This window comes from Pelophylax lessonae (assembly GCF_965119305.1).
Source record: "Pelophylax lessonae genome assembly, chromosome: 5".
Lineage (NCBI taxonomy): Eukaryota > Metazoa > Chordata > Amphibia > Anura > Ranidae > Pelophylax > Pelophylax lessonae.
This window is the reverse complement of record NC_138772.1, coordinates 100561091-100587535: the sequence shown is the minus strand read 5'-3', so window position 1 is coordinate 100587535 and position 26445 is coordinate 100561091. Positions and strand designations below refer to the sequence as shown.

At 43.2% G+C, this 26445-nt stretch overlaps 1 protein-coding gene across 2 annotated transcripts in view; it reads right to left on the bottom strand.

Annotated features, from left to right (window-relative positions):
• ESYT2 (extended synaptotagmin 2) overlaps positions 1 to 26445 on the bottom strand; it is a 280454-nt gene that overhangs the window by 98491 nt on the left and 155518 nt on the right. For both annotated transcript variants that reach the window (XM_082257732.1, XM_082257733.1), the window contains exons 6-7: positions 22588 to 22677; positions 2905 to 2960 (exon numbers count right to left, since the gene is read on the bottom strand). In XM_082257732.1, coding sequence (XP_082113858.1) covers positions 2905 to 2960; positions 22588 to 22677 — 146 coding nt within the window. The remainder of the gene's footprint in view (positions 1 to 2904; positions 2961 to 22587; positions 22678 to 26445) is intronic.

The window sequence follows — 26445 nt, the reverse complement described above, 5'->3', positions numbered from 1 at the left end:
GCGGCCAAAAAAAGGTCCTGCACGATTTTGGTGTGGATTTGGTGCAATTTAAGCCATACAGAATAATGGGTCAAAATTGCACTGCTGAAGAATCGCATATGATTTGAATATGAATACAGTACAATGCCAGTTCAAATTCACAAGCGGTTCCCGCACTGCACAGTGTGAACCAGCACTTCAGAGGCAAAGGAAGGGATGAGGGCTTCTGGCAGATGTTTTATATTATTTAACTACTCGAAATGTTTGTTTTCATGATACGGTGTTGTGGAACTTATTGCCTTGTTTACAAGTGACAAGTGGGTGGGAGAAGACAAAAGTTTGAAAATAGTTGAAAAGTGTCAAGCAAAAGCCCCGACCCATCGTGTGAGAGTGAAGTTAATGACCAGTATATCAACTTATCACAAAGAGAAACATGAGAGAGAAGCCCACTCCTTCCCTCGACTCTGATAATCTGCAATCTCAAAAAGGATAAAACTTTATTAAGTTTTATCCAAAATATAAAATTGGTCGATTTTGGGACAGGCGAAGCCCCTGGACCGGAATTCAACCAGAATGACATTGCTGAGTGTTAGATGAAAATCGGCAGAGAGTAGAGGACATTCCTTCCTTGCACCAAGTGTAGTAGTGAAGTGGACTCCTAATCAGTGGGCTTTTTTTTCCATGTCCTCAATCCTTCAATCAGACTTCCCACAAGTACATTTTCAGTTTCCCTAACCTTTCAGTCTGTGGATCCGTACATGCCACCTCCTGGGCACCAGCCTGTCAATGCTGTTCACTCAACAAAAAGAGTGGACTTGCCATAATGCTCAGAAAGATTTTACAGAGAACTCTGTGAAAAAGGTCCCTATGCTTGATGATGCTCACTCATCTCATGAATACCATATATTGTGAAGTCTCTCTCTCTCTGCAGACTAGCAAACACATAAACGCTACTACTTAGGTTAGAATAAATTTATGTTGTGAGAAAAAAAAAGAACAAAATGTCTTCTTCGGAACAGAGCATATTTTTTATTTATTTATTTTTTTGGACAAATGCAGTTTATTAATTATTTCAGTAAATTTTTTTATTTGTCACATTTTTAATTTCTATACTGAGAGGCCCAGGAACTTGAAGTGACTCGGAGCCCCCCAAAGGTCTAAAACTGGTACTGAACAGACCCATAATAGATCTATGGTCAGGTGGATGTAAACAAATGTGCATCTGTTAACATCTTTCTACCTTCAGTCTGTCATATTTAGTTTAGAAATCAGACTGAGATAGTTTGAAATAATGCAGCTTACATCTGCCTGCCCATAGACAAACTCTGCTCAGAGCTGTAAAAAAAAAACAAAAAAACCTGACAGATCAGAACGCTTGTCTGAAAGGAGCCTTAAGGGCAATACATATGGGCTGAATATAGGGCAAAATCGGCCAGGTAAATAGAAACCTGCTGACATTAAGCCCGTCTGTACGGCAGCCAGTCCCCGCTGGCTTTTGTCAAAGGGGCATGACTGAAAAAGATCTGCCGATCGGCACCCGGTCAGAGCTCTCAGCCAATGGCTGAGAGCGCTGACCAGTGTGTTCTGGCAGGGGGGCCTCTCCCTGTCATAACACAATAGCTCAGTGAGGGATATTGCTGTACTAACAGCACAGTTAGTACAGCGGCTTCTCCCGTACTCTTCATTTTTTTTTTTTCAGCCAGTGAGCAAATATTTCCCTTGCACATTCTAGGCTTTATGCCTCCCTCTGATGTTCTAGTAACCACTTCAGTACCGAACACTTTCACCCCCTTCCTTGCCCAGGTCAATTTTCAGAGCTGTCACACTTTGAATGGCAATTATTTAGTCATGCTACACTGTGCGCAAATTACGTTTCTTTTTTTGTTTTTGACAGAGCTTTCTTTTAGGGGTATTTAATTACTGCAGGGTTTTTAATTTTCTATGTAAAAAAATACTGAACATTTTGAAAAAGTTCTTCGTTTCAGTAATTAACATTTTGCTAATAAACAATAGTTTTTCAAAAATTTAGGCCAAAATGTATTCTGCTACATTTCTTTGGTAAAAATGAACCCAAACCAGTGTATATTACTCTGTGGGAAAGTTGGAGAGTCTACAATCTAGGGTACATGTATTTGAAAATTGATCAACCCTGATGTACTAACAGCCTATCTTTTCTTTAGGCTCTAAAAATAACAGGACAGTACAAATACCCCCAAAATAACCCCCATTTGGAAAGTAGACCCCTCCCCCTAATGTATTTAGTAAGGAAAGGGGAGTTCTTGAAGTCGTAATTTTTTGTCACAATGTTTTGGAAAATGAAGATTTAAATAACTTTTTACATCCTGTGACAAGAGCAGTACAGCAACGCCTTATGATTGGTGTAGTGGTGATCAGGAACACTTACTAGTAACAGTATTTGTATATAAAAAAAAAGTATCCATTTATTTTCAATTTTTAACCTTTTTTTTTTTTCTTTTTACATACTGTTACCAAAAAGGTTAAGGATTTTTTTTTTTTTTTTACTATCATTGCTTATTACAGTGATGATCACTGTATAAGCAATAGCTTTTACTTTGTGATGGAATTATTCATGTGCCATTGTGTACTATTGTGATAGCTGTGATTGGCCCTGTACTATGTAATCACTGTGACCAATCAGAGATCACAATAGACTTGACAGAGTCATTGTGTACAACTGACCAGTACCAAGGCCATGCACAGCAACCCAGGAAAATGATCTATGTTCCACTGTGTCCAGCAGACACAGTGGGTCACAGATCGCACCGTTGCATAGGCCTCTAGGGTGCACAGGAAGTCCGTGACTGGGAGGCCATCATATAACATATTATTATTAAAATGGCATGGGAGGTGGTTAAGGCCAATAAAAATAGGTGGGGGTGAAAACACCTTTAAGTTTGCACTCACTTCAATCCAGGAATGTCCAAAAGATTTGTCAGTCCTGTCCAGTTGATGTCCAGAAGCTGAAAAGACAAATAGATACTCAAATAAAACTTTAAAAAATCACAGACATATCAAGCCTCTACAGACTGCCCATTCAGGGTAAAGGAACAGTTCCTACTAATAGGCTATGACAACAGCAAGTATACTCACCCATCAACATTGTAGGAGTCTATTCTGGGTAAGTACATTGTTGGAGCTTACCTGGGTGGATAATGTTACTGCCCAACACCCCCAGTGTTTGGGCTTGGCAACTGGCTCTATAGGCCAGAGCACTTGTACAAGGTGAAGGTCACCCGTTGCTACCACATTTCTAAAAATCGTGCTCTGGTACAGAAACTGAGCAAAGTTGCTGACTGCTGAGGTAATGTGGATGGGCGAGCAGTGTTTTCTCTAGAAATTTTTCTCAGCTTGGTGGGATAAAAAAGAATAGCTGGGCGTAAAAAAAAAAAAAACATGACAGTGGGAACTCTCTTAGAAATGGAAAACCTCAACAAATCTTTATGAAGATTTTAAACAAATACGCTGTTTTTTTCTTTGCACTCAAACACAACTAAACTTTAACATCAAATACTTAAATTGTACATAGATGGAACATTTAACCCTTTACAGCTCATCACTTTAAAGTTAAACCTAAGATTATTTTTCTACCTTTAGCATGCATACAGATATCGTATATGTGCTGGGTGGGGGATGTGTACTCATATACATAATTGCATGCATGTATGTGCATATAGGATTCCGGTTAAGGATGAATTTCAGTTTATGGAATATGGTTTCTAAAAAACATAAAATTGCCAATCTGTTGTGTATAAGTTTATAAACACAATCAATAGTGCCCTTTCAGGTTCTGTGTGATATTTGGGACTAGAAAAATAAATAATTTGTAATTCTTTCTTTGTAATAAAATGATAATAATAATAATGAATATTTAATATTTAGCACTCTTTCAGCGAATGGCAGTGAAGAGCAGTCTAAGCAACCTTCAGAAAGAACCTGTTGGCTTGAGGAAGTTATTGGAGCAAAACCCTCTCTTTGCTAGAGGAGATGGCAACAGCTGAAAGTAGAACTAAACTCTCTCAATCATCCATTTTTACACGTTATGCTGCTAACATTAGTAAATAGGCAAGTATATCATATTTTATTGTCTTAAACTTTTTTTTTACATTTCCTAAGTTGCTTCCTGGTATCTGGCCTAGGCCAATATGACGTAATGTCTCAGGAGTCTTCATGGACATTTTTTTTTAGCTTTCATCTGGAGGATGGCATCACTTTAAGCAGGTAAATGTGAGATACAAGGAGATATACTGTACAATGGATCAAACACTAGGGACCTTGTTATGAGCAGTTTTCTCCCTGTCCTCTTCCTCTACAGTAAGCTATGAAAGTCATTCCTGACCGGCACAATACTTATTTATCGCTGATGTGTGAAACAGTCACTGAGCTGCTTCTGCTGCAAAAAATTCAGAATTAAAGCTTGCTTTGTTTGAATTGCCAACATCTAGATAAAACAATAACTAGGGGCTGCCCAGTTGTCATGAGTGGCAGCACCATCTTGCTAGAATTGGCATCTTCAAGGGGAGTGGATAAATCTACAAGTAAACTAGTAAGTCCTTGAAAATGCTGATAGTTTCTGCATTGTGACTTGTCCTATGGAAAAGGCCTGGACAAGCTATGGCTCTCCCATTACTCTAGGACTTCAGGCTTCAGTAGACCATGACAGAGAGGTACACGAATTATAAGGGATCTTGGGGCTCAGAGGGCTGCATGCAGCAGAATAACATAATGAAGCTTCTGGGCATAAACTTTCCTTTGCAGACTTGCAAACAGAATAGTCTCGCAGACTTCAATTCTCATCACCCCTGCTTGTAAAATTGTAATATTTCTAAAATGTTATCATTCATTTTGATTAGTATACATATGTTAAACCGAGTTTATTAAGAATGTAACCGCCTACATTTATTTAGGCAAACTCCAGATGCAAGTTAAAATTGTCCACCTTACAGAGACCTAAGACTGATGCGGGTATGGCTTTGCCTGATGTGTATTTGTACGGTCAGGTCAATTAAAACATCTTCAACCCTGGGTGGCTACAGATTTGGCACTAGGGGCATAAGCTCATATGGTCTCAGAGTTCCACATATCAAACCTTTTAGTTGGCTTAGAGGGCCTTTTACCTTCCATAAAGAAAAAAAAAAAAAAAAAGAAAGAAAGAAACCTTCCATGCCTAAAGAAACTGCCTATCCTAATCTAGGCTAGGCCAGTGTGGCGGGAAGCTAAGAAACTGGTTTCATACACCGATATCCCTTCGGAATCACCTCTATGGGATAACCCAACTTTCCCACATTTTGCAGCATTGGAGGATAGAGTTTTTTGGAAGAGAATTGGTCTATGTACACTGTCAGATATACATGACACTATCCAGTCCTTTGACTACATCCAGAGATGCTTTTTACAGCTATTTGATACTCAGGCATGCCTATCATGCTCCGTATGACATCCATAATTTCCCTATTTCTACTTACCCCTTGATTGGGATACTTGGATCACAGGGACCGAAGGGATTGGTTTTATTGGTGGCGCTTACCAATGGGGATGAGGTCACTGTCCTCCCACGTGACAGAGTTTGGACACAGCAGTTGGCTACCTACCCCTTTTGTTTGGGGGTAAGGCAAATGTGTGTCTTTACAGAAAAACCCACATACTGTTTTAAAGGGAGAAGACAATATCAATTAATTCATATCTGTTCCAGGTAAGTGGCTCAAAAAGTACCAATGCTTGCAAAGGCTACTAGCAATTTAAAAAAAAAAAAAAAAAAGGAGGTCAGAAGCAGCAGTGTTCATTTTACTCATGGTGTCCATTAAGGCCTGTATACACGATCAGAAAACTGTACAAAAAAATACCGCTTTTGAAGTGATCGTATGATAATCAGATCATTCAATACAGTTTTAGTTCGAAATTATCCAAAAGGACAAAACACAAAACTTTTTCTCGTACGATACCAGATCACACGATTTTCATTTATTCAGATACAGTTTTCATCCAAAAATACAATACATTACAACACTTTCTTAATTGTAATAAAGGATTCAGCGCTGAATTGAATAATAAATGGACCGGCAGCTAACAATAAAGGGCAGTCTTCACCGCAGAGTAATTAGATGTTAAGGCAACACTCCAGGATACATCCTCCGGAATATGATCCCCGCTGAAGAAGTCCAGCCTACCCGGACGTAACATGTACGGGGGATTGGTCACATGATCCACGGCCGTTCGAACCAGGAAGCAACACAGCACAGCACGCTGCACGCTCTGCATACCTTTACAAGCTTTTACTCCATGGATGCAATATAAGTGTATTTCTTATGTTTGGGCTGAATAGATTTTGGCAATATACAGAGAGCACTAGATCCTTTTGGTTTTATTTCATATTCCGGAGGATGTATCCTGGAGTGTTGCCTTAACATCTAATTACTCTGCGGTGAAGACTGCCTGGTTATTATCTGATGGTTGAGGGCTTGGAGCTGTGTTCCCTGATTCTTTGAGATTATATGCGTTCTGACCCTGCAGGGTCATGTCGTTAAGGTGAGAGGCAGATCATGCTTGGTGGTGGGAAGCTACGAGCACAAAAGTCACATTGATTATCATTCACCAAACCACATGTGGACTTTTTTCTCTCTTGCATCACTTCAAGTTATAGACTGTCTCCTATATTATACTTACTGTTGACTCTGCATATTGGGTAATTTCTTCAATTAATTTATGTATTTATTTAAGAGGGATTTTATGACTGCGCTGCACTGTTAATGTATGATTACAACACTTTCGAATTTTTATTCTGTCATAAAATAATTTTCGTACTTTAGTAACCTCATGTGTACTAGGCTTTAATGTGATAGTTCACCCTACACCTTTCCCACCCCACCCAAAAGCTTGTCAGAGGGCACCAGATGCCTTCACAAGCATTGACCACCAAACCCTGGCAGGCATAAAACAGAATACAGTTGCACAAATTATTTATTTACCTACTCTTTGCTTAACATTACTACAACCTTTGGAGAATATTTATTTATTGTTAAAAAACCCCTCACAATCAGCTGCTGCATCTAATGTTAACACCCAGTGTGAATTAAAAGTAATATAGCTTAATGGTTCTGTGCTTCCAATTACCTGAATCAGTATGTACCATGAAAATGTGACAAAAACACAAGAAAAATATATATAATAATCAGTATAAAAAAAAAAAAACAATTTATAAAGTGTACGTCTCACACCAAAAACGTGTCAAAAAATCCTCTGAAGAGTGCACCATTAATCTTCTCCTACCACAGTGCCAACAACTTACAAAGTGTCCGCATTTAGATTCTTAATCGGCTGCTTCTTACTCCACCCAACACTAATTTTCACAGGACTTTTTGACACATTTAATGTAACATTATGTATTTTCTTTGATAACTGAGTGAGATGGACACTTTATAAAAACGGTTTTATTTTGGTGGCAAAAATGTATAATTTAAAGGTGAACATTGGAATTTTTGCTGAGCTTTTGTTGTATTGATTATTGTGATATATATTTTTCTTGTTTTTTTTTTTGTTCATATTTTCATAGTACTTAGTGGTTCCAGTAACTAAGTGCTGCATTACTGAGGTATATAGATTACAGTTTTAGTATATGTGACACCTATATACTGCCAGAATACAACCTCTAACTCTTCCTTCCAACCCAAGACCCCTTTAAATAGTTCTGTATACCTAGGGGCAGGAATGATCATCGATCCAGCTGGCTACTGAACTTTAGTGTGGATAGAGAGCGGTCTTTGACAGCTCAGTCTTTGTGCTACGTGTATGCAGCAAGCGTGCTGTCAGCATATAAAAATCAGCCGTTGAAGTATGTGTGGCATGTGGGCATTAAAGCCCAACCTTTTGCCGCCCACATATTAGTTGGGCAGTCATAAATGGGTTTAAACATACAAACAACATATCTTAGTACATGACAAGATTGACACATTGGGGGGAGGTGGTGGCTGCCATTGCCAGATGTGAACTGTCTGCCCAGTACAGCTGGGTTCAGTAATGTTTGAGTCACCAACCTGAAACATACAGTACAGTATATACATATAAAGCCAGAGATCCTTATATGCATACTTGTTCCAGAGAAAGGACATACAAGTATTGCATGAGTAAGCATGAGGGAAAGCATGACCTGTCAGCATTTGCAGAATGAGAAGTAACAAGCTTACCATGCTTTGCTTTCTCTATTCGGAAAGGTTTATTTCAACGAAAGATCAGAGATCTATACAGATCAATAGTTTCTAATAAAAGATTCAACACCAATTAGTCTCTAAACCAGATCCCCAGAATACAGCATATTTAAACCCTGAAACAAAATATATTTTCCAACTTACTGGACCTAAAGCCTCGTACACACTACTAGTTTTTTTTTTTTTTTTCGTTCAACCCAGCAGGCTGAACGAAAAAAAAAAAAAAAAACACACAGCTAAGGTTGGAGTCGCTGTACTAACAATCCCATGTTAGTACAGCAATATCCCCCCCGCTGTGCTATTGTGTTCTGACAGCGGGAAGACCCCCCCACCAGAACACTCCGGTCAGCAGACCTTTTTCGGGTCATGACCCTTCTCCATTCGGCCAGCTTCTGTTGGGCCGGCTGCTGTACACACGGGCTGAATGTTGGGCAGTTTCTTTTGAACCAGCCGATGCCGCCCGACATTCCGTCTGTGTGTACTAGGCTTTAGATGTGGTGGCTGCTTTATTTTCCTTTTTATTCATTTTAAGAAAATTGTCAGTAAGACCAGTTGACCTTGCCAGAAATGCAGTGCCCTCATCACTTCCTGAGAGATGAAAAAAAAGTACAAACCTCCTGATCTTGTTTGTGTAAACTACTAGTCCCATGAATCCACCATGTAAAGAAGAACAAGGAAAGAAATGCTTGAAATCCAGCATGTGTGATAACCATGGCTCCTTCTATAGATACAGTTGAGAAATCAATATAGCAAGGGGTGGGAAGTGTGTGATTGCAGGCTTATCAACTGGGCTTAGATAAGCTTTAGGGCTTGTTTACCCCATTTGTAAATGCAGCGTGAATGTCTATGCAAAAAATGTCTACGCATTTTTTTGCACGGAAAATCTACTAGAATGCACCGCAAGAGCATGTAAATGCAAGTAAAAAAAAAAAAAAAACGTATAAAGGCCTAATAAAATCTACTGAAAATAAAATTACAAATGCACGTGAATCCGCATGCAGAACTGCACAGTGAACGCAGGGATTGTGGTGTTAAATCCATGTTTGCATTGAACTTGCTTTGAGGTTAATAAAGGTCATGTTGAGCCCTGATTCACAATTATGCCCTGCAAATTCGGTCCACATTTTAAGGGGTACACAGTGCAAATTTGTATTGCCATTTTTGCTTTCCGGATGCGAGTTTAATGCAAATTTGTGAGGGGAGTGGTCACATCTGCGATTTTATTTAAAAAAAAAAAATGTGCAGTGATGTGAACACTAGACTGCGATTTCAATCTGGTCACGTAGAAGTCTATGAAGCTGAAATTTGCACTGCACCACACTAAACTCGCACAGGACCCTTTATTGAACAGGATCAAATTCGCAACTGCATATATGTGAGCAGCCTTCTTTGGAAATAATGCTTTTTTTTTTTTAGATGACATTCAAATATATGCTTTTCGGATCACATCTGGTCCACATAAAATTTGCTTAATTGTGAACCAGAGCGAATAAATCATCATGCCCGACATATGAAGCTGCTATTGGTTAATACTTGGTGCCCAAAACATGCTGGGGAGAAATAACTGTATAGAGGACTTTTTTTTTTTTCACTCTCACATGTGTACAACAGTAAGATCTTTCTTTCAAGCGGGTTTTTAGTTTATGGGCCAATCATATTCAGTGAAATGAAACATTCAGAAAGTCCCCAGATACTGGAAGACTATTTCATCAGGAAGTATACATCAATCCTTTCTTAGAAATGTAAAACATGAACCAGTTTAGATCGGAGATTGTTCTACATCATTATGTTCTTTTATGAAAGTGAAGTCCTGCAAGATACACAAGTTGTGTCAGCACACATCCTAATCGGTCATATGCCAACTCATTCATATAATAAGAAACATCTGTGGTCACTAGTATCAGAGAAGTCACATCCGTCCTGCCCACAAGACCAGCACGCGACTATCCACGATAACGCTCTTTTAGGTTTGTGTACAGCATGCTTTGGCCTGAAACCTTGTCATGGCACACTGCCACCCTGACTAACAGTCATGTTTTCCTGTTGATAAATCTACAAAGGGCTGGCAGTCTAAATACACAGACCCTACAGCAAGCTAGAAACGTACTATAACAATACAGTGTCGAGGTTCCCCTCACTAATATAGGAGCTAGAAGGCTAAAATTCATAACTGCTATATAGGGGGAGAGCCAAGCTAACCAATCTAAATCTGTATCCATTCAGCTAGGGCTTTGCACTTTGACAGTCTACATAAGATAGAGAGAGATACAGTACAATAGGATTCTAATTTGTATGGCCTGCTTTACAGGCTTACTTCTAAAGCAGCAAATAGTTCTCCAATCATTTGCCCAGTACTTTTTCCTTAACAAAAAAGGAAAAAGAACCCCGTAATGGGACTTTACCAGACTGTAATCAAGATTCAAACAAGTAGTAATAGATTACAAAACCGTGTAAAAGTACAATAGGAATTTCATTAAAAAAATTATTAAAAACAATTGAGGCCGATGTATAATTGAATCAACAAAGCTTAAATGCCCAAGTGCAAAAGGTTCTAGATGTTCCACAGGCTGCCGTCACAGCTGGGGGACCATGGAAAATACCCAAGGCGTTTCAGAAATGGCTTTTTCCCCAGGGGTGTAAGCTTTAGGCCCCTTTCACACGGGCTTTCCGATCCGGTCCGCCTCTAAGTTTTTTCGGGCGGACCTGATCGGATGCCCCGTGCAGCGGATGTCAGCGGTGACATGTTCGCTGACACCCACTGCTACCTGATTCGATCCTGTCCGTGAAATCCGGACAGATGGAAACCCTATTTTCCATTTTTTAATATGTTACTACATGTTTGAATCTTGGTTACAGTCTGGTAAAATCCCATTACGGGGTTCTTTTTTCATTTTTGTCGTCATCAGGGGATGTTGGCCTGACTTTTTGTACTGATCATTCTCCAGTACAATTTTTCTTGGTACGTTGGCTGGATATAGTTACATTGACTAGACATCTGCAGTCCTGTTAATCGGCGGCATATCCACAATGTGTGAAATGCGTGTGGTGCACATGGGCCTCAAGGGGGATGAGGTCCAACATGCACTCACTGCCCACATTGGGGATACATACCTCTCCCAAACTGTCCCGGATACCATGGGACAGTCCCAAAAATCCTGGCTCCGCTGAGTTCCTGAAAGGGATCAAGGCTCATTTCTATAATTCTCCATGTACAGGTTGTGGTCGGTAAATTAAAGACGTACACCCTGGTATAGAAAGTCGGTGTGGTGTGCCTGAACCGACGTAAGGGGGTAGCCTGTAAATAAAGAGGGCACCCCGAAGGTAAGAGGTTAAGAAAAGGGTGAAGGTGGGTGGGGTGACAAAGCCAAGCAGCAGCAGGCCGGTATAGGGGAGGGGCGGCGCTATAAAGCCCGCTAGCTCCTCCCACAAATACCGGCCTGCGGCCGAACACTTGTGGTCGGTAAATTAAAGACGGACACCCTGGTATAGAAAGTCGGTGTGGTGTGCCTGAACCGACGTAAGGGGGTAGCCTGTAAATAAAGAGGGCAAAAGAGGAAGCAAACAACACACTTTATTCATTACAACTTCATGTCACAAGCCTACAAAAAGCTAGTCTCAACTCCTTCTCTGGGTGGGGAATATAAACCAGAAAAGTGTCAGACTCCCACCGACCAAGCCTTTTGATGATGTGGCCTGGCGTGTTGTTCCCGGAGGCAGCTGATGCCGCGCCTATCCGAAAGGAGTGGCCAGAGTGCGCCGCAGGGTCCCAACCCAGTCTGATGCATAGAGTTCGGATATAGAATATGAATTTAGTCGTGGTGAGGGGAACGCCCAGCAGCGTAAAAAGCGGAGCATGGCTGGGAGAGCTCAGGGTCTGAACCACAAAATTGTCCAGAACTTTGACAGGGCACCAATTATTCCCCGATGGGTAAAAAGGGATAGTAAAAGGGTGTCCCACCTGCCTGGTCTTGGAACACCGGAGTGACAATACATAGTGATCCCCCCATTTGACCAAATCTCGTTTGAGGAGACATGAGTGACCCTCCGATAGGGAAGCTACCGTGAACTCCCCGGGCCTGAGAAAGCCATAGAAGGCCAGATACATGGCGGTTTTTACAACTGAATTCGTGAAGGGCTCAAAAGGGGCCGTGTCCAGCAAATCGGAAAGAGCCCGGAATTTCTCCCCATCTATTGGCAACCGCCTGACCGGGGTATGGTGATCCACTTTGCCAATACCCTTCAGGAGGTTCTTTAATGGATATGCCCTGAGAAAAGGAGATGAGTTTGGCTGGTGCGTCAGGACATGATGTTGAATACCAGACAGGTACAGTTTGATGGTACTGGCGGATAATTTAAGCTGGAGGTGGCAAAAGGCAGCGAAGGCGACCATTGTCTGAACTGAGTGGTCGTGCAACCCAAATTCCACTGAAAACCTCCGGAAGATGGACATGGCTCGGTCATAAGCCTTCCTGGTGTTAGATGACAGAGCCATCCGAGCCAACTCCCGACCATGCGCCACAATCCGGGCTAGTCCAGGACTAGTTCCTCGAACTCCGGGGCTTGCGTGGGGCATCTGTCGGCCGTCGGGTGGAGGTTGAAGAATACCTGCAATTTAGACCGGGAAAGAGCGTCAGCGGCTGAGTTGGAGTGACCCGGGATATGTGCACAGTAAAGAAAAAACTTGAAGGTGGCTGCTACCAAGGTCAGCCTGCGAACCAGCCTCATGATGGTCAGGGATGATGGCCGGCCCTTGTTAATAATGTCACAGGTAGCCTTGTTGTCACTAAAACACTTGACTGCCATCCCTGACCAGCACCTACCCCAAGTGACAGCTGCCGCCACTATAGGATATAACTCAAACCAAGCCGAGGTCTCCCGGAAAGCAGGTAAGGCAAGTGACTCAGCCGGCCAACTATCCCTGAACCACGAGTCCCCAAAGATGGCTGGGAACACGGTATTGGCGGCCGCATCCGTCCAAAACATGGGGGACTGGGAAGAGATGGGCGGGATGAACATAGAAATGCCGTTCCAGCTTTCCAGGAACTCAACCCACATAGCCAGGTCCGCTTTGGCAGGGGGATCCAAGTGGGAGATGACGCCCTCCGGAAGACCTGGCAATAACCGCAGCAACCGGGAGATGAAGGACCTGCCCTGGGGGATGATGCGCATGGCAAAGTTCAACGACCCGATCAAGGACTGCAGATCTTTCCTCGAAAAAGTCCCTAGTTCCAAGAACCTGCCTACCACCTCACGAATGCGCCTACGTTTGTCCTCAGGGAGGCTGGACTGCATAGAGATGGAATCCAAGGTAATTCCCAAGAAATCTAACCTGGTGACAGGTCCAACCGTCTTGCCTGGTGACAGAGGGACCCCTAAGGTAGAAAATAAGGCCATGGTGCTCCTCAAACTGACTGGCGTGCAGTTGCTTCGTTCGACCAACAAGAAATCGTCTAAGTAGTGCAAAACCGTGGGGCACCTGGTGATGTTCAGAAGGAGCCAGCAGAGCGTCTCTGCAAAGGTATCGAAGATCCTTGGACTGCTCTTGGACCCGAATGTGAGCCTGATGGCAAAATAATATTCCTCCCTCCACTTGACACCGTGAACGTGCCATAAAGAGGGGTGAATGGGCAGCAGCTTGAAGGCGTTGGCTATGTCCGTCTTGCTGAGCCAAGCAGCCCTACCTGCCCCTAAAATGGCTTGGATGGCATTGTCCACGGTGGTATAGTGGAGAGAGAACTCGACTGAAGGGATAAGGGAATTCAGGCTAGGGTTAGTAGAAGAATCAGGAGCCGACATGTCGATTATTAACCACTTTTTATTGGAGTATTTGCTCGTAGAGATACCAATGGGGTTAGTACGCCAGGAGGTGAAGGGGGGGCAGGGAAGGGGCCTAACATGAACCCCTCCTGCACTTCCTTCCCGAGCAGTAGGTCCACCGACTGCGGGTCCTCCCTGGCAGACAGTAAGTTGTGACATTCCAGTGACCCTGTGGGTAGAGACACCAGCCCCGTGTGGAACCCCCCCGAGAACCCCTGTACCAGATACTCGACCAGGTGTGGAGACGGGTGAGCCTGTAGGTAAAAACGCCAGCACCTCGATCTTGACCCCGGTTAGTCATTGTTTTGGGTTAAGCCTAGACGGACACAGACTTGGTATGAGCCCTGAAACAGATAGAACAAACGTGGAGCAGCCTGCGGGCACTGAAACTACATGCCCCCCCCGTTGAAAATGTTACAGACCTGGGCCTTGCCTAAGGAAACGATAGGGCGACCCAGTTTATCCCTAAGGCCACGCTGTTCTGACCTACCAGCTCCCCCCCAGGAACCCGGACGGGGAGGATTCAGCCTCCATGGGACAAAGGCTGGCAGAGTGCGAGGTGGAGGAGCATGTGGCACAAGAGGGAGGCACCAAGCCTGCAAAGTGCCTACAGAACAGCTCGGTGTCCAAAAGACTCCAATCAACCCGTACATTGAATTGAGCCAAGGCAGCCGACGCTTTGGCTGAGACTGACTTGTGGAAGTCAAAAAAGGTGAAACCCCCGTATTTGTGCCCTAGATCCACGACCTTATGCAGGTAAAGATCCAACTCCTCCCGGCGATGTGGGTAGACAGAACACAACACGTCCCTGTAGATTCCGAAGGCCAGGACAAACTCTGGAATGGTGAGCTTTTTATTGAGCCTGGGGTCCCTGGCCTTCATAACTACGGACAAATCTCCGTAGTTGTAAACCTTATTCTCAACCATATCCTGGGAGGCAATGAGGAGAGCCACCAGGTTTACATCCTTCCCCTCCAGTATATCCTTGCGGAGAGCTGGGGGGACCATGTGGGCCGGAGTGATGATAGGAGATACCGTAGTAGAGGGAAAGAGGGGAACTGGGGGCCTACCCTGATCACTAACGGGAGCTGGGGTCTGCACCGGCAAGGAAGGAGGAGGACCCCCGTGAGCTGGACTGGCGTCCTCCAGTTTGGACAGTCTCTTGCCGATGGACTGCAGGGAAGACAGGATGGAGTCCAGGGTCCCTTGCATGGCTGACCCACAGCCCTGAGAGCTGGTGCCCAGTCCAGGATCTTCTGGATGTTCCGACCTCAATCTAAATAGTTCAGCTTTCCTTGCCGTGGCTGGGAACGGGATACCCTTCTGGCGTAGGACCGCCAAGATCTTCGGGATGGTCCAAGATCCGTAGGAGCCCAGCGGAGATGGATTCCGAAGACCCCTGGGGGTACCAGATCTGACGGGGGTGCTAGGTCTGGCTGGCGTGGAGGGGGAGGAAGATCCTTCGTCCAGGATGGCTCCTTGAGGCCCGCTGTTGAAGGAAACAAAAAATAGAACGCCCAAGTCCGATTAACGACCGTAACGTACTCAGAGAACAACTGGCTGGCTAGCTAGTGCTCTGAGGCGAAAAACTTAACTACCCCGTGACAGGTGAGGCCCTGCTAGATGCCAAGCGGCAGGCGAGAGGCTCTACCTATGATTTGGGCGTGGGGCGTGAGCCACTGACGTGGTGGCGGGAAGGTTGGCCTCTCGGTGACAGTAAAGAATCAAAACGTGTGGCCGTGACAGGTGAGGCCCTAACTATAAACCCATGAGAAGGGTGGAGCGAGGCGCTAGCTTTGGTTTGGCCCGAGGGGCGAAGAAACTCCGTGTTGAGATTGGGAGGTTGGCCTCGCGGGACCGGCTATGAAGGGGGGGAACTATAGGGCCAGCACCTGAACCCTAACAGCCAGTTTACTCGCCCTACGGGGGGGGGGGGGGAGACAATACATGACGAAGAACAACACAGTTGAAGTGCAAAAGCGAATAACAGTGCCTACGAGGAGGACGAACGACATGAAGTGTAGTATGTGCACAGAGGTGGTGAAGCAGTGACGGAACAACTGGAACCGAATGGCATCCACTGGTGATACACAGAAGGTGTGAAACGAGCCTGAAGCGTGACCGGAAGGGGCCTAACCACAGGTTGCATGGCCAGACAAGGTGACTAAGTGTGTGGAGGCCCAATGAGATGGTAAGACTGGCCTAGTAGTGCCTATGGGCAACGCCAGAGTAGCGTCTGTGATGACTAAAATAAATGCGGAGCCGTGTAGTACACAAGGAACCTGCAACCTGTAGTAGTACCTGATGCCGGCATTGAAGGACATGATGTGAACCTGGAGAAAATAAGGCAATCGGTCAAGGGGGGGGGGGGGGGGGAAGAAGAGGAGAAGAGAGAGAGAGAGAAACCAGAAGCCGCAACCCATGACCCCCCACTTGTAGATACATGTCAAGGAGCCAGAAAACAGGAACACATACCCTGCAAATGCTGGTGAGACCCCCCCCCCCCTGAACCCCGGGCACCAACCCCCCCCCCCCCTTCCTGTGAGGCAGAGCGACCCCCCCCAATGAACAAGGTAGCCGTGGCTTAGCAAGAAGCAGGCAGAGTAATGCGGGAGAACGTGTGTAATGAGGTAGCCGTGGCCTTGACAGAGGCAGGCAGTGTGTGCAGGAGAACACGTGTAATAAAGGTAGCCGTGGCCTTGCAGAGAGGCAGGAGAACACGTGTAATGAAGGTAGCCGTGGCCTTGTGGTAGTGTGTGCAGGAAGACGCCTCCCCCCCATACCCTGCAGGTACCTGACCCCCTGCTGAACAGCGGGGAGATGCAGCGGAGTCAAGCTGGCAGTAGAAGAATGTGCAGGCGGCGGCTGGAGGCAGAGGAGTTGGGATGGTCGGCAGCGGGGGAGGAGCTTGGCACCGGCGGAGGAGGTGCTGGGATGCACGGTAACGGTCCCTAACGTCTCAGGTCCCGACCGGAAGTTCGGTCCTCGAGGCAGCGGTTTCCGGCCGACGTCAGGTGACTAACTAGAACACCTGACTAAGCCGAGTGACAAAGCCGAGCAGCAGCAGGCCGGTATAGGGGAGGGGCGGCGATATAAAGCCCGCTAGCCCCTCCCACAAATACCGGCCTGCGGCCGAACACTTATCTACAATGGGAGATACTGGTGATCCCATAGCACAGCCATTATGAGTAGTGTTTAAACAAAGGTCCAGCAAAGAACATACTTGGCCTGGCTTAAAGTAGAACTTATAGGCAAAACTCCCCCCCCCCCCCCATTTTTGATAGAGCAAGGTAGGGTTATAACCAAGGTCAGATTTTCTTTTGCCATGAGTGTCCCATTGCAAAGATTTCCCTTTACTTAAAAAGTGGGATGGAAAAGCATCTTTAAACTTGCAAAACATGTCCCATTAAATGTGACCAAGTACTTATATCTATCTATACCATGACTAAATGAATGAGAACCAAAAAAAAAAAAAATGTGTATATGTATACATATTCTATATCTAGATCAAAGAGGTTAACACTTGCTTTGCTGGGCCCTTTTTTTTTTTTAATCTTTACAGAGATTTTAGCAACATGCTGGCACTGCGGCAAAGGCTCTCAGGGAGACAACGGATGTAAACATACACTGCAGCAGACAGCCGGAAGTGTGGCGCGGGTCTACACTGCTTTCGAAGTCTGTGTTTCGGTATTATACATAGTTGGAGGACCTATAGGGAGCTTTTAGCCCAAAAGTACAGCTATATTCAAAGCATACTGCACAAGTGAAAAAGCGTATTTATGAACTGCCTTACACTCAAAGATTTATAAGCCATTAAGCCAGCTTTTTTAGTCTAGACATCCCTGAAAGGCATTTTAGCCAGGTTCAATGCCTTTAAAATGGCTACTAAACCCAGGAGCCTGCATTCACTATATCTGGTCTCCCACACTACACAGAACATGGAAATGTAATTATTTTAGTTAATATAAACAGCTAAATACATTTTCTCTTCAGCAGTATATAGCAGCTGTGTGACTTGTATCAGTTCCTACTAAAGATTGTAGGAGGAGTTTTCATTTCCCACTGATCCTCTGTCTGGACAGTGCTGATTGGCCCTGTGCTTATCACATGCACTCTCCTACAAAAAAAGAAAAACTCTCTAGCAATACACACCAAACTGAGCATGTGCAGCCTGACTCCTAATGCTCTGCTCTATTGTGAGTTGGGTTAGGGTCAGTTGAAGAGGAGGATCAGGATCACACAGCCTTTATACACAATGCAGAGGATAAAACCCCTTATGTTCCAGTGACTGATTTTGCAGTTGTGGGTTTGGTAACACTAATAATTTTTCCACTTTTATCAGAGTAGTATATATTATTTAAGCTATGACTGGATAGTGAACGAGCAGCTACTGAATGAGGTTATCTCTGGGCTCTTTCTTCCAATGATGAAGCTCAATTAGATAGCACTGCCCCTCCACTCCCAGTCTAGATGTTGGTATACAGAGTATTACAGAAGTTTAGTGCAAAAACAAACTGAAGAAATATGTAAAAATACATGAAATTTGGTAATTATTTCTTTACTGCATCAAATGGCAACTCCTATACTTCTAAATTTCAGAAGTTTCTCTTGCTGTCGTTAACCTAAAAAGATCAGAGCTTTCTATATGTACCAGAAACATGTACTGAATATCCCTATTGATTCCTGCAGGTTTTGTAAGAGTTACTCAAATTTTCACTGCAACTTAAATCTCCTAAATGGGTTGGCTGTAACCCTGCTGAGGAGCACAAACCCATCTCCATACAAAGCCATGCTGCTTTCCTAAGAAGTTAAGCTTTTAATCTACACTGGTAACTAATATCTCTCCCAGTACATCGCTACACAATGCAACCAGATGCCAAGTCACTCTAACGGTCACTACAATACTTCTAAACACCAAGTCACTTGGTTCACTCAGACGCATTTGATAAGAATGTACATAAATATTAAATTAGACAACATTGCCTTATATGGCTACAGTGGTCCTGCAAACACTGCAGGGACCAGGAGGACGACTGCCAATTATTCTGCTCTGGAAAATATGAGAAGGACAAAAATCCCATCCTATCCGTGAAGCCAGAGGATTCCACTGCCATGCACAAGAAAGTACAAACTTTATATTTTAATCCTGTTTAGAATTCATGGCCAAGCAGGATTTCCAGGCATCGCATTTATGTGAAAGGTTATTGGTAGTTTTTAAAATGTATGTCTGAGCAAAAAAAAAAAAAAAAAAAGTACTTCTGACATACGTGCACAATTTTCCCAAGCTTTCTAAAAAATGCTCCTACTGCTTCCAGCATCAAATTCCCAAGAAGTGTAGTTAGCCCTGTCCAATTCTACCCCATAAACTGCAGAAAACGTTCCTTTTATGCTGTAGAGGTGAGAGAGCGGAAGAGATGTGATACACACTTTTTTTTTTTTTTTTTTAGTTTGCCAAGACATACACTAGAATTGTGCAATGTGCAATTGATAACCCACTATGTGATAGTGTTGTGCAGGTGACCTTTATAGAGACATAACGGGGGGTGTAGTAACCTTAGAAACAATAATTACACCGAAAGAGTACTTAATGCCTGGAATGTATGTACAGCTGAGACAGTGAGCTAATCACAGCAGTAAGTGAATTTAAAAAGGTCTTGGACAAGCATCTACTGTATACTCAGTTAAAAAGCAAAAAAATAAATAAATAAAAAGGAGCAGACTTGATCTACCACTTGGTCTTTTCTTTTGCTGTCATTTTTCTATGCATCTATTAGACCCCTGTATTTCTTGTACTCTTCCCTTAGTAGAGCGTGGACAAAAAGTCTGTCTGTGCTGTTATCAGTTACATTGTTTTCAGCTATTGCTGAAGACTACAGAACCACGCCTTATAGGTTCCAAAAATAGTAGAGGATACATTTGCAATCAAGGCAAGTTACAAGTTATTGCTCCAATAGTAAATGACGCCTATTAGATTGGCACACCTAAACCCAGGTGCACCTTCCTCTTGTTTTTGTGGTTGTGCTCACATGGGTACATTCCTCAACATCTTGCGGACTTGTCCTGTAGCCCACAACCTATGGTTGGCTAATAAAAGAATACTTTTGCAGGTGAATACGAAAAGATCCTTTCGCGCTCTGCTCAAAATTTCAAACAATTCCACGGCAGGTGGCAATTATTGGAGGCATACCAAGCTTCTAGAGTTTAACCTCTCTCCCTTCTCTTTCCCCTTATAGCACAACTCTTGGGCTTGGGTGGCCCCATGGGACGGAAATGTTCCCATTTAGGTGCTTCATGGGGACCACACATGTCCTGAGGTGACTGCAACTAGTTTCATGCATTGTGAGATGAATGGGCGATTATCCCATCTTGCTATGTATCCTTTCTTTGTGTTTTCTCTTCCTTTTATGCTTTATCTGTGAGTTATCCGGAATATATGGCTGAAATAGCCTTGTTATTGCTGGTCATGTTTAAAAACGTTTTCAATTTTTTCTAAAAACGAATGTGTTCACGTGTTCAAATGTATACGGTACATTGTTTACTACGTGTTTTGTATTTTCTTGAAAACCCAATAAAAATTAATTAAAAAAAAAAGAATACTTTTGCAGGAAATGCTTCTTATGAAGACTCAGAAGGCCCTCCTTAACCGGAGGCCTGAGGGGATATCCAAACATCAATATGTCCTCATGATCCATCTCCTAATCGCCAGGAAACAGACAATAGCAAAAGCTTGGTTGTCTGATAATCTCAATACCTGAAGTTAAATCTGGAATGTTGTGGACACTGCTCAATAAGAAACTAACAGTGCAACTTTAGGATTCTATGGCCAAATTTCATCAGGACGGGGAACCATGGATCTCCCATTCTTTATCACAGAATTTCGACCACCATCACCTAGAACTAGGACCACCGCTCTCCTATAACTTGACGAATGTGGACTGAGAGTCTATTCCATTTTCTTACCGTCTCAATCCTTTCTCTCCCCTAATTGTCCTTTGCATATCTTACTATTTTTTTTTTAATTCCTTTCTACAACAATTGCTATTACTAACTGAATACTACTATATGGTCTGTATAACAATTATTACGTTTAAGCCTCAATTTTTGCATATTTGATGATCTTTTTATACACTTTTTGTATTGTATTGTAACTGGAAACTCTATTTCTATCATAATAAATAGGGATATTAAATGAGAAAAAAAAATAGTTGAGTGTGGGGTTCTGTGGTCCTATCTTGTTTTTGGTATTGAAGGGGAAGTGAGCATCCTAGGAGTAGAAGTCTGTTCATTGGCAGAATCACCAGAAAAAATAAAATGAAAAAAAAAAAAAAAAGCGCCTGAAGAAATAAAACTAATGTAGCCACCACATCAGAGGACTGGTAAGCTACAATAAAATAAAATTTATGGGGTTTAGATATGCTTTAAAGTAAACTAAAGTGTATTACACAGCCTTCTAAACAATTTTAAAGCAAGTTTGCAGAGGGGTATCCACAAAAGAATTACTTTAAGTGAAGTTTCCTTTAAATGTCTGTAGCAGAAAGCACTGCAGAGTTGAGAGCTGCTGACAGCTCTGTGTCTGGACAATAAGATGCATGATAGGTATGGAACTTCTTTCTGAATTCTGTACTGGGCAATTACCTTTCAATCTCTCTGCTTGTTGTATCAGCAATCCACTTCAGACTTCAAAAGCATCTCTCAATGTGACTGATGGCTATAAGAAACCTCTTATTACTGGCACATTGTTAGATTAGGCTTCGATGAGAACTAGCATAAAGACTATGGTGGGTGCATTTAGGAAGACTCGTCCTGTATTAGAAACATGTAAGCAAAAATGGTCCCAGATCACCAGATCTGACAAAAGAACTCCAACATTACATCTAGGATAAGGACAAAATCATGGGGCATGTAGGTTCTGTTGCCTGCATTTTAGGACTAGATTTTCACTTTTAATTGAAAATACCTTAAAAATATATTGAAAATATAAAATGTAAATTCACATACATAGATACACATTTACATATATGAAAGACAGGAAATTGATATAAAGGTCTGATATAATAAAATTCTTCCATAGGAAATATGTTTGTTTCTTTAAAACCTGCACTGCAAAAATGACAGTTGGGTGTTGACTGGTTGCTGTTGGCAGCAAATTATTCTTACATCAGCCCAAAAGCAAAATTAGCATTTCAGCTTTCAGTATAGCACAGTAGTAACAGCAATTTGCTACGGAGAGAAATATTTGCTCTCTTTGTTGAAATGCAGTTATGAAAGGTATGCAAACATACAGTATATGTTAAACGAGGTAAGAGAAAGCACAAAACATCAAACTGAGATTCAATGAAAAAGAAATGGCTGTAATTGTTCAATTCCTCTGCTTACTTCCTGTAGTAAAATCATGTGAATTTCTCTTTTCTGCACTGTAGTCATGTGAAGACATCTATAAGTGCAGAACATAGGAGTGCAGGTCAGCTACCACTAGGAGGAGGTGCGGTGATATGCCATCTCCTGTCTGGAGGAGCCTTAATGGAACAAGAATAGCTGGACAGTAATGTAATACATTCCACTTCTGACTCACCGGTTTCTTCAAGAAAAATATGGACAATGCGCCAATTATTGGGATGTCTCCAATCAACGGTTCCAGAATGACTCTCACTGTACCATGAAGCTGAAAAATGAGCAAATAACATTATGGAGAACTATTTGTGCTTTCTGACTTAAACATGTCCATATGAAAAGAAGTGCTATGTACTATAATAATGCCGCTTGGTTGCAACAAGAAAACATTTTATTTCAGTTTATTAGAAGAAAAATAAACAATGTACAAGGCTTTTTGTACATTAGTAGATTTTTACTGTATTCTCATGGCTTGTTGCTCCCAATACATGGTGAAAGCCAGGAGGCTACTGGTATGTGAGAGTTGATTACAAGTACCCATGGGCACTGCAAGCCACCCTATCCTTCGGGTTCAACATACCCTACTGACATCCCCTCCTAAGCTTAGCTCCGGTAATCAGCACTAAAAGTCACAAGTCTAGTTCTATTCTTGTTACATGAATTACAATTCCTCCCAATTGAACCTGCAAGGTAGTAGTACTATTTATATGTATAAATATATTGTGGTAATAAAAATCCCAGGTTATCACAAACAAAAAGCCAGAAATGCAGAAACAACGGGTCATAGAAGGGTACGGGGCGAGGACAAATCTAATGCATGATGCTAATTATCCAATAAACCTAGGTAACAGTAACCTCTGGAGCCCTGGATCTAATCAGCCAATGTCTACCTGATATAGATATCCAATTCTGGATTCGCCTTCCAAGTGTTGGATTGTTTAGTAATTTTAATTTAGGATAGGTTCACAATTGATTCGCATGCAGCTCACAGCAGGGGTCTGGTGCGTCCTTGTTCTCCGTTTCCAGGGCGAATAAGGCTCGAATTATTGCCTGAATTCTGACCTGAAATTGAGCCAAAGACGCACAGGACCCCTGTGCAATTCGCTCCGGAGCCGCCCCGGAGGTGTGTGAATCAGCTCCACTGAGAGCAGGTCACACTATCATGCAAATTGGATGCGCGGAAACCCACATCCAATTCTCATAAGTGTGAACCCAGCCTCAGAGCTTTAGTAAAATGCAAATTAAATACAAATCAATGGGTCAAGCATAATAAGAATGGCCCACAAGAGCTTTAAGCTATAATGTACTAGTATGCACCACATAATAGCACACTATCACAGACTTGCCTGTCAATGGATCCCAATGTCAGCACTCTCAGGTGTCATGGGCACTGCTATCATTTTGCGGTCTTCCCTCTGGGTTCTGACTCTTCAGCCGCTTGATTGGCCAGGCTGCAATGGGGTCACTCCTGCGCATGCGCACAGGAATTACAGTACAGAGCAGTACCGTAAATGTATCCTGAGCTAAGCATGTGTGGCTCAGTGTAAATAAATACGGACAGGCAGGGAGACGGGTTTATGACAAAAGAGACCAATAGAAACTCTTGTGTCAAAGAAATCCTGCCTGTCAGTGTTTTATCTTTTATTCCACTTTCATACTAAAGCAGGGTATACACATTCCATTTTTTTTCATTCAACCCAAATGTTAAATGACAAAAAAAAAAAAAACAAACCAGAACCCTGAACAGGTCAGCAAATGGCTGCAAGCACGGACCGTTTGACAGACCAGCCTCTGTTAGACAGCAGTACACGTGGACCAAAAGTTGTCCAGGTTCTTATAAACCAGCCAATTTTCGGTCTGTGTATGCTCTGCTATAGTCTGGGTCAGAACAATGTAGTCCTTCATTGGGATACACATGCATACAAAAAAAAGAACAAAAAAAATTAGCGCAAAATCAAACATTCCTTAATGATGCAGGGATACATGTTGACATTTAAATATCAAATAAAGTGCATTTTTTTTACAAAAGGGCAAAATGTGACAAAAACAATCTGTAAGAACCAAATAAGCAAAGGTTCTTAAAGTGTGCATACTCAAAGTTCAAAAATTGAAAGTTCAATTTCACACGAGTGACCCCACACTCCCTAATTTCTTGTGCCTCCACCACCGAGTGACACTATATATATATATATATATATATATATATATATATATATATATATATATATATATATATATATATATATATATATATATATATATTATTAGGGATGCAACGAATTGAAAATTTTGGGCCGAAACCGAAAATGCAGGATGCCCTTGGCCGAAAACCGAAACTGACTTTTTCCCCAAAAAAAAAAATTAAAATAGATAGAACAGGGGCATACACCAAAAACAGGCAGCGACGTACACCTGTCGCTGCCACCCTGTCACAGTATTATGTACTGTGATGGGTTGGCAAGATGGCAAGAGGTTCATTTAATTACCAATGGTATTTGTATTATGCAGCATGAGGGGTTAATGTATTGCCACTGCTGGTCACTCATCTATTAGTGATCGACCAGTGGCAGTTAATTAACCCCTTTGTGCTGCATTAGTGCAACCAGTATCAGTGCAACCAGTGTTAATTAACACTGGTTGCACTGATACTGGTTGCACTAATGCAGCACAAAGGGGTTAATTACCTGCCACTGGTCGATCACTAATGCATCAGTGACCTGCAGTGACAATACATTAACCCCTCATGCTTCATAATACTAATACCATTGGTAAGCTGCTCAGCTCCCCCCCATCTCCCCCCCCCCCCCCCCACTGCCTCAGCATCCCCCTCGGCAGTAAACCTTCCAACCCCCTCTGGCTCAGCGTCCCTCCTCGGGTGTCCTTCATTCAAAAGTCCCGCCTCCCGGTGATGTCACTACTACGATCTGTGTTGAATGAAGTGACATACCGGGCGGGTGGGCGGGGCGAGCGGCCGCTATAGATATAACTATGTGATCCATCCCTGTCAGCTCAGCGCGACTATGTGTGAATGAGAACAGAACTGACCTGACACCGGGCGGGGGGGGGGGGCGGGGCGAGCGGCCGCTATTAGCTGTAACTATGTGAGAGCTTCACTTCCCTGTCAGCGGAGATACATGCCTGACAGTGAAGTGAAGCTCTCACATAGTTACAGCTAATAGCGGCCGTTCCCCCGCCCGGAGTCAGGTCACTTCTCATTCACACATAGTTGCGCTGAGCTGACAGGGAAGGATCACATAGTTCTATCTATAGCGGCCGCTCGCCCCGCCCCAAGGTATGTCCCTTCATTAATGCACAGATCGTAGTAGGGACGTCATTGAGAGGCGGACGGCCGGCCAGCCAGAGGTGGGACTTTTAAAACCTGCCCTGCGCTGCGCCCTCCTCCTTCCTCACGGCGGCCATTATTTTCGGCAATGTTAACCCATTATCGGCCGCAATGAGATCGGCCGATAATTTCGGTGGCCGAAATTTCGGTGCATCCCTAATGACCTGCATATATATATATATATATATATATATATATATATATATATATATATATATATATATGAGCCTCTTACCAGATCCAGTGGACCATCACAAGAATGGTCAAACGCACTTAATCAAATCCCTTTGATCAGGACACTCCCAAACACCAAGCATGTGTCCCATTAGGATTACTCCATCTGTGCCACTTTTCTTGGTGAGACCCGGTTCACACTTCTGCGTGTGCCGGGTTCGCATGTCATGTCGGAGCGCACTGCTCCGACATGACATGCGATCAGCTGTGCGGTGCGAGTTTAACCATACAGTTTGTATGGCTAAATTCGCACCGCACCAAAGACGCACAGGAGGCATTTTTGCTGCCGCATCAGGATCGGATCGCACAGCGGTTCACACTTGTGCGATCCGATCCTGTGCGAACTGCACGATCGCACTGCGATATGCGATCAAACTGGGGGTGTCGTTAAGATTACATTGACACCCCCAGCGGATCGCATATGGCAGTGTGAACTGCCGAGGGTGCATGTGCGATGCGGGA